General features: G+C 48.3%; 1 protein-coding gene across 1 annotated transcript in view; it reads left to right on the top strand.

Moving 5' to 3' along the window:
* The window catches only part of Hsbp1l1 (heat shock factor binding protein 1 like 1), an 18,544-nt gene that overhangs the window by 6,015 nt on the left and 3,776 nt on the right, over positions 1-8,753 (top strand). The window contains exons 2-3 of the mRNA XM_021151093.1: positions 5,805-6,030; positions 7,185-7,251. Of these exons, the coding sequence (XP_021006752.1) occupies positions 5,980-6,030; positions 7,185-7,251 (118 nt within the window). The 5' untranslated portion in view covers positions 5,805-5,979. The remainder of the gene's footprint in view (positions 1-5,804; positions 6,031-7,184; positions 7,252-8,753) is intronic.

Below are 8,753 nucleotides of genomic sequence, written 5' to 3'. Positions count from 1 at the left end.
CCTGTGGTGCTCACATCCCACCTGTGGTGCTCACATCCCCTCTGTGGTGCTCACATCCCCTCTGTGGTGCTCACATCCCCTCTGTGGTGCTCACATCCCCCTGTGATGCTCACATCCCCTCTGTGGTGCTCACATCCCCTCTGTGGTGCTCACATCCCCCTATGATGCTCACATCCCCCCTGTGATGCTCACATCCCCTCTGTGGTGCTCACATCCCCCATGTGGTGCTCACATCCCCTCTGTGGTGCTTACATCCCCTCTGTGGTGCTCACATCCCCCATGTGGTGCTCACATCCCCCATGTGGTGCTCACATCCCCTCTGTGGTGCTCACATCCCACCTGTGGTGCTCACATCCCACCTGTGGTGCTCACATCCCCCATGTGGTTTTCACATCCCTTCTGTGGTGCTCACAATCTGACATGGTGTCACTGATACTCACATGTGGTGTCTATGATAGCTGGTTTACTTCTCTTTGCTATAACTGGATAGGTCCCTGAGTAGGTCGTGAGACACTTCTAGACACAGTCATGTAGGGACATCCTCAGCTTGTTCCCAGAGTGCAGGTAAGCCCTGGAGCAGCTACTTTTCCATCTCAGGTCCTCACTTCTCCAGCGGTACAGATTTCTACCTGCATTTGCCCCACACAAAGCAAGCAGGAAACCAAGATTTTATTTTCGTTTTGGGTTGGGTTTTTTGAGACAGGGTTTTTCTGTGTTGCCCTGACTGTCCTGAACCTTGATCTGTAGAACAGGCTGGCCTTGGACTCACAGAGATCCACTTGCCTCTGCCTCTGGAATAATGGAATTAAAGGGCAGAACCACCACTGCCTGGCTGGAAAATAAGACTTTTAAAAGAAACAACAGGAAATGTCATGGAGTAGGTTTTGCTTTAGTGTTAATTAAACTTAAAATCTATGCAGTCAAGATGAAGACTACTGTTCAACAAACAAACCCACATGATCTACTATATTATGAACCTAGATCCTTTCCGTTTCGTATCCAAGAAACCAATGCTAAATCTTATGTCATGTCCCCCCTTCTGCATATATTTTAAACGTTTGCAGTTTCAGCTATTATGCCTAGCTCTTTGATCTATTTTGAGTTAGATATTTTCCCCCATGCATCTAGAGATCCAGCTAGAGAAAGAGGCACTTTTGTGACAAAGGAGATTAATTTGTGCTCTTTAAGGTAAGTCACCCAGGCATCGTGCCTCTGTTATGTCACCCCGTCCAAGGTTCTGAATGCTGAGTTTCCACAGGCACGTGCATAGTGTCCACATGGTTTCACATGTATGGGTGGGGCCTTCCGTGGTCTCAGAGTGCTGATCTTTTCCACATAGAACAAGAGCCTTGCCTGTGTGGTAGTCTCTGGCATGGCTGTCTTTTCTGCAGGGTCAGGGAGGGCTTGATGCTCTGGGGGGCTCATGCCTGGCCCAGATCTCTGAGCTCCCCAGGTAAACTGAGGGCACTTCCATCCATCCTTCCTTGCCTCCCAGTAAGCCTGAGGACTATTTATCTCTGTCTGTCTCTGTCTCTGTCTCTGTCTCTGTCTCTGTCTCTGTCTCTGTCTCTCTCTCTCTCTCTCTCTCTCTCACACACACACACACACACACACACACACACACACACACACACACACACACACACACACCGGGGCGGGGGGCGGGGGACAGCAGGGCTCTGTGTGTGGCTCAGCAGGTGATCAGGCAAGGAGGTTGGGAACTGCACCTAGACACACTGCTTTAACTCTGGGTCTTGAACCCTTGACCCTAAGAACTGTCTCTATCCCACTCTGAGCACAAGAACATTGCTCTTCTCTGCGATGGTTCTACTTCTGGAAACTTCCTCTGAAATATTTCACGATTGCATGGTTGGTTCTCTCGGCTGGTGACTTCTCTGTTTTGCACTTTTAGATTTAGAGAGGGGTCATCGACACCCCTCACCCCCTGCCCCTGGGCTCTTACTCCATTCTTGGGAAAGCCTGTCAGGCTTCCTAAGGGGTGGTCCTAAGTTTTCTCCAACAGAACCGCCCAAGGAACAGACATCTTGTCTACCTGACCTGCTGAGTCTCTGGTGGAACCCTAATTTGAAAAGCAAACTATGTGAAGGATGTATGCAGGCATTAGTTTGAGACACACCAAGGCCCTGTCGCTGCTTCGATCGAACCGAATCTGTCTCATGGTGTCTACCAGCTCTCTGATGCCCTCTTTGAGGCTGACTATGCTGGCAATGGATGTCAGAAACACCATTCTGTAACTTGATAAGGCTCAAGCAAGAGACAACACCATTGTGAAACAGCCTCGTGTATTTAGGCAACTGGAAGACCTTGTGTTCTGGGCTGTGATAGACTGAAGCCAGGCCAGGTAGGTGAAGCCAGACCTGCCAAAGCCTTGGCCTTATCTCTCCTGAAATATTTCCCTTTCCTCCTTAAACTGACTCTAGTGCGTCCTGGGCTTTGAAGCTTCGGTATGTTCCTGATAGGACACCCTGGATTCGACTCTCCTGTGCGAGGCCACAGCCTTTTCTCCCCTACTCTCCTCACAGGTGTCTGCCAGAAGTCAGGCACTGCTGTACAGGTTGACCGTAGAGGCTGGCTGACTGATGGCCTTGCAGGGCTAGTTCTCACACCCCTTCCTGCTCCCAGAGTTCTGGCAGTTCTAGTCACAACGGTTTCTGCCTCAGTCCTTCTCAGAGAAAGAAACGCCCAGAAAGACATATGAAGAACCATGCCTTAGTCACGGTTCCATTGCTGTGGAGTGGCACTGTGACCTCCAGGCTCCTATTTCTTATTGGTATCATTCCAGCACCTGGCTTCCATCCTCACTGGCTGCTCTGGTCCAAGATAGCCATGAAGGGCATCCATTATTGGATCCAGATACAGGCCTGAAGGAGGAGGAAAGGAGGAAGCACAAAAAATCTGCCTCCCTCAACTGAGTCCATGCTCAGTAGCTTCCCAGAGGCCCTTGTTAAACCCACTTTCTTACATTAAGTGGCATAAAATGTGAACATTTAATGGGGGCTTGCTTACAATTTCAGAGGGTTAGTCCATTATCGTGGTGTCCCCACCGCGGTGGTGGCACACATGGCTCTGGAGAAGTAGCTGAGAGGAACATCCTGATCTGATCCGGGAGGAGACACACACACACAGAGACACACACACACACACAGACAGACAGACACACACACACACAGAGGGGTGGGGGAGAGAGGGAGGGAGGTGGGGGGAGGCTGACCGGGTCTTTTAAAATTTCAAAGTTCACCCCCAGTGACACACTGCCTCCAACAAGACCACACCGCCTAATCCTTCTAATCCTTTTAAAGAGTTCCACTCTCCGGTGACTGAGCATTCAGTCAAATATGTGAGTCTATCCTATGGAGGTCATTCTTACTCAAACCGCCACAGACCCAAAGGGCAAAGTGTCCATACTTTCAACATCTATCATTTAGACCCTTTGATACATAATTCACATACTATAAAATTCACTCAAAGTAACTCACTCAATGGTTTTTACTGTATATATACAGGTTGTGCAGCCGTGGCAGCAATCTGACATCAGAGAACTTGTCCCAAAGAAGGAGCCCCTTACCTATGAAGCAGCTTCCCCCCTGTTTTTCCTCCTATTGTGGCAACCACTTAGGTATTGCCTCTGTGGCAACCTCGGTCAGTTCCTGATGTCTCTTATACTGGAGTCATTCACTAGGTGGCCTTCTGTGATGGTTTGAATGTGCTTGGCTCATGGGAAGTGGCACTATTAGGAGGTGTGGCCTTGTTGGAGAAAGTGTGTCACTGTGGGGGTGGGCTTTGAGGTCCTGTGCTCAGGCTCCACTCAGGGTAGAGGAGTGTCTCCTCCTGGCTGCCTGTGGGTCAACAAGTAGAACTCTTGGCTACTCTAGCACCATGTCTGCCTACATGCTGCCATGTTTCCCACCATGATGAGCATGGACTGAGCCTCTGAAACTGTAAGCCAACCCCTATTAAATGCTAGCCTTTGGGGTTGGAGAGATGGCCCAGTGGTTAAAAGCACTGACTGCTCTTCCAGAGGTCCTGAGTTCAAATCCCAGCAACCACATGGTGGCTCAAAACCATCTGTAATCTGATCTGATGCCCTCTTCTGGTATGTCTGAAGACAGCTACAGTATTCTCATATACATAAAATAAATAGCCATTAGGAAAAAAAAGAGGGGGGCTTAAAAGATATAATGTGTGAAACTGTCAAAGAATAAAGAAATATTTTTAAAATAAACAAATAAAAAATTGTTAACCTTTATAAGAGTTGCCTTGGTCATGGTATCTCTTCGCAGCAATGAAACCCTAAGACAGCTCCCTTCCTTTGATTTCTTTGAAGTTCACTTCGTTGTATGTTCCAATATTACACTCCTTCTGTTGAGGCATGGCAATCACATGTGCACATACCTCCTGTCTGTCTGTCTGTCTGTCCATCTGGTTGTCTCCTCCTTGACTGCTGCGATGACTGAGTACTGCTGTAAAGGGTGTGCACATCTCCGTGTGGGTGTATGCTGCTGTTTCTTGCACACACCTAGGAGTGGAATGTACTCATGTGATGAACACTGTTTACCTGTATTTTCCTAAGGGGATGAATGATTGCCCTTCCTCCTGGCATCCCCAGGGGTGTGAAGCAGGGGCTTATCATGGGTCCTCATGAGTAGTGGTGCTGGGAGCCTTTGCTTGTAAGGCCGTGTTCTGTTTTTTGTTGTTGTTGTTGTTGTTTGTTTGTTTTTTAAAGATTTATTTATTATTATATCTAAGTACACTGTAGCTGTCTTCAGACACACCAGAAGAGGGAGTCAGATCTCATTACAGATGGTTACAAGCCACCATGTGATTGCTGGGATTTGAACTCATGACCTTTGGAAGAGCAGCCGGTGCTCTTAACCACTGAGCCATCTCTCCAGCCCCCGTGTTCTGTTTAAGTTTTAATTTTTTTTTTCATGTGTAGGAATACTTTATGCTCTCAAGCACACAATGTACATGCAGTGCTCATGGAGGCCGGAAGAAGGCCTTAGATCTCCTGGAACTGGAGTTATTGAGGAGCCATGAGGGAATCTGGGAACCAAACCCTCGTCCTCTGCAAAAACAGCAAGGGCCAAAGAACCATCTCTTCAGCTGCCCTGCCCCCATCTATTTAAACACAGCTGCAGAGCAGGTGGCTCAATGCGCTATCTCTGGGCAGGCTCTCGAGGTACTGCAGTGACCTAAATAGTCACAGTCCTCAGCCTTCAGCCCAAAACGTGCAGATGTGTAAACAAAAAAAAAGCAACCTGATAAAATCGTGGTCCTGGGAAATCCACCACAAGGTGACCTATGAGCCACAGCTCAGATCTAAAATGGAAAGGGACCCTGAGATCTTGTTTCCCACAGCGAAACCAGCTCAGTCTTGGTGTCTGAGCATTGAGCAGCTAAAGACACTCAGCTCTGAAGCTGACACACATCCTTAGGTCTTCAGAAATGACAAATTTACTGTAACTGATCCAATTGCCCAGTTTGGTGTGCCGTCGGCTGCTGGCAGCACCTGTGGGGTTCCGCCCAGTAAGAGGAGACACATCTTATGAAAGTTTGTTCCTAGACAAAAGCTAGAAGGATTTTGGGTCCGAAGAGCAAGACAGGAGAGTCACTTACAGTGATGGACAGTTGACTGTTGGTGTGAGACAGAAGCTTTAGCGATGGAGGGACAGGGTGGGTAATGCATTTGCGCTGTGCATTCAGAAGTGGCCGGGTGCTCACTATCCAGTCGTGTTTATTGCGCCGCGGCACATTTGAATAACTACCCACAGGGTTCCTCCCAGGTCACCTACTCTGAAGGATGAAAACACCCAGCAAAGCCGGATTGGCCAGCTGCTGCTGGTCTGGTCCGCACCTGCCCCCACGCTCGCTCTCTGGGTTTACCCGTGGCCAGCTCTAAGCTCGACAATTGCTGGGTCCACCTAAGATCCAGGACTCCGGACTGTTAAGCTGGTGTGGATGGACACCCGGACGCCGGAAGTTCCCTGTGGGGACTTGCTGCAGAACGCGGTGAGTGACGTGCCCTAGGGCTCTGAGGACCAAGGTCGCCGGTTTTAGGGTACTGGAAGGGATCGTGGCCACAGCCGGTGGGGATGCTAGGAAACTAAAGTCCTGAGCCAAAGTCGTGATGGCGGACGCTGGGCAGCTGGGGATGCAACTTGTTCCTACAGAGCCTGGACCCTTGTCCCATACCTGGCTCATCCGTTCCCCCCACCCACTTCAGTTCTATCCCACGTCCCTAGTCAGGTGTCCATCTGGGAGCGTCTTTCCCTTCCTCCAAGTCCCGCCCCATGTCCCAGATCCCGCCCACCCCTCCTTTTCTTCCTAAAGCCCAAGCGCCGCCCATTCCTTCCCTGCCTGGTATCTTCTCCAACCCCGGTCAAAGCAAGTCTGTTACCCTGGCAGGTCGTTATGTTTAAAAGAATCTGTTAGAGTCTACATCGTCTACATTCTTCTTCCGAACTGCCGCCTGCCGCAGGGAACCTGCACAGAGGAGCGCAGGGTCCGGGTTCCAGGACTTGCGCTTCCATCTGTATGGGCACCGCAGGCTTGGGACAAAGATTACTCACTCAAGATGTGTAGACCATAAAGTATCAAACCGAAGCCTTGCAGTCACCGCAGTGGCATTTCTGTATGGTTTGTGCCGTGTGCTATTAAACAGCCAAAGCGAATACAAAGGGTCCACGGGCCTTTGACACGCCTTGGACTGTAGCGACAGGGTGACTGCTTTCTGCGTTGATAGTGGAGTTTACAGCTTTGCTCATTCTATAGATATGTCCATCATAGAGGGACAATTTGTTCCTAGGAATGTAACTGCTTGTAATCCCAGGGCTCCAGAATAGAGGTAGGCAGATCTGAGTTCCAGAGGTTGCCAATAAATAAAAAAAAAAAAAAAAAATCCAGGTGCCCCACGGCGCGGTGGGCAATACTTATATTCCCAACACTGCAAGGCAAAAGGAAATCAACGCAAGCTGGAGGCCAGCTGGGTTCATGCAGTGAGTTCCAGCCCAGTCAGGGCTACATCGGGAGACCCTGTCTCAATAAGCAACAACAAAATTAATGGTGTGTTTGTTTAGGTTAGTCCACGGTATTTATTTACAATGTCCTATACTAATAGTAAATACCTCATTTATTTAGTTACTTACCTAAGATTCACTTTTCAGGCTGAGACTCTACTTCTAGAGGTTGAAGAACATTTCCGAGCTCTGACTACAACATTAAACCTCAGAAATATCCTTTCCTGTTCTTACTGAACACCCTAAAGCCGTTGGTTGTCGATCGCTGTGGGGTAGCTTCCTGTTCTCTGCTATTAGTGTATGACTGTTTATTCGTGGTCTCCCAGGATTTACATCGGTGCTTCTCTGTGGCATCTGGATGCATTAAGTATCAGGCATCTGGCCGGCTTGTACTCAGCTCAGGGAGGAGATGTGCCACCCAGGCTGAGGGGCTGCCCTGCAAGCCTAACTGAACTAGTCTGATCTGCAACACAGAATCCACAGCCATCGGGAACTTTAGAGAGCAGAGCTGATGGTCTCCAGCCAGGAAGGGTGTGGTTCGCCACACTTCATTTTGACCAGAACAAGCAATTCAGTCTTGTGTCTCAGAAAAATGAAATCAAACAATTAGAATATAATATTCAGTCCCAGACTCTACATGTCAGTGAACTTCTCTATATTTAGAATGGCCAGGGGGACTGGGCAGTGGGTGACTGTGTGATGTCTTTACTTGTGAGTTCATTAGAATACAGTTATTTCATAACATTTTGAAATGAATTAGATTTTACAGTTCATGTAACTCTAGGTTAAATTGCCCCAACACTTGCCCAATCTAAGGGTTTTGTTTTGTTCTACATCATTAAATTCACTTTTCAGAAAAATCATAAGAAGGGGCTGGAGAGATGCCTAACAGCTAGGAGGAGCATTTGCTGCCCTTGCAGAGAGACCAGGTTTGCTTCCCAGAACCCACACGGTGGCTCACAGCCATCTGATCTGTAACTCTAGTTTCAAGGGATTCCATACCCGCTTTGGTCTCCTCAGGCACCTGGCATGTTTGTGGTGAATATAAATACATCCAGAGAAAACACTTACACAGTAAAATAAATCTTAAATAATAAATCAAGTGGAGATGACTCAGCTTGTAAGGATGCTTGCTGCCTGAGACTTAGTTCAGGCCATGGGGCCCATCCTGAAGGGAGAGAACAGCCTGCAGAATGTTGTCACCTGACCTTAAACCTGGGTCATTGTATACACACACACAAACACGTACATATACACACAAACACATACACAAACACACCCCCACACAAACACATACACACACACAAACACATACATTCACCCACACCCACACATATATATACACAAACACATACAAACACACAAACACATACACACACACACACTCACCACACACACAAATGCATACACATAGACAAACACACACAGAAATGCATACATACACACAAACACATACCCACCACACACTCAACACACACACAAATACATACACATACACACACAAACACATATACACACATACCACACACACACACATATTCACACCACACACACTAAATTTTTTTTAATTAAACCATAAGAAAGTTATCTTAAGCCGGGCGTGGTGGCGCACGCCTTTAGTCCCAGCACTCGGGAGGCAGAGGCAGGCGGATTTCTGAGTTCGAGGCCAGCCTGGTCTACAAAGTGAGTGCCAGGACAGCCAGGGCTACACAGAGA

Source organism: Mus caroli, chromosome 18, assembly GCF_900094665.2.
Source record: "Mus caroli chromosome 18, CAROLI_EIJ_v1.1, whole genome shotgun sequence".
Classification (NCBI taxonomy): Eukaryota; Metazoa; Chordata; class Mammalia; order Rodentia; family Muridae; genus Mus; species Mus caroli.
This window is presented reverse-complemented; position numbering and strand designations above follow the sequence as displayed.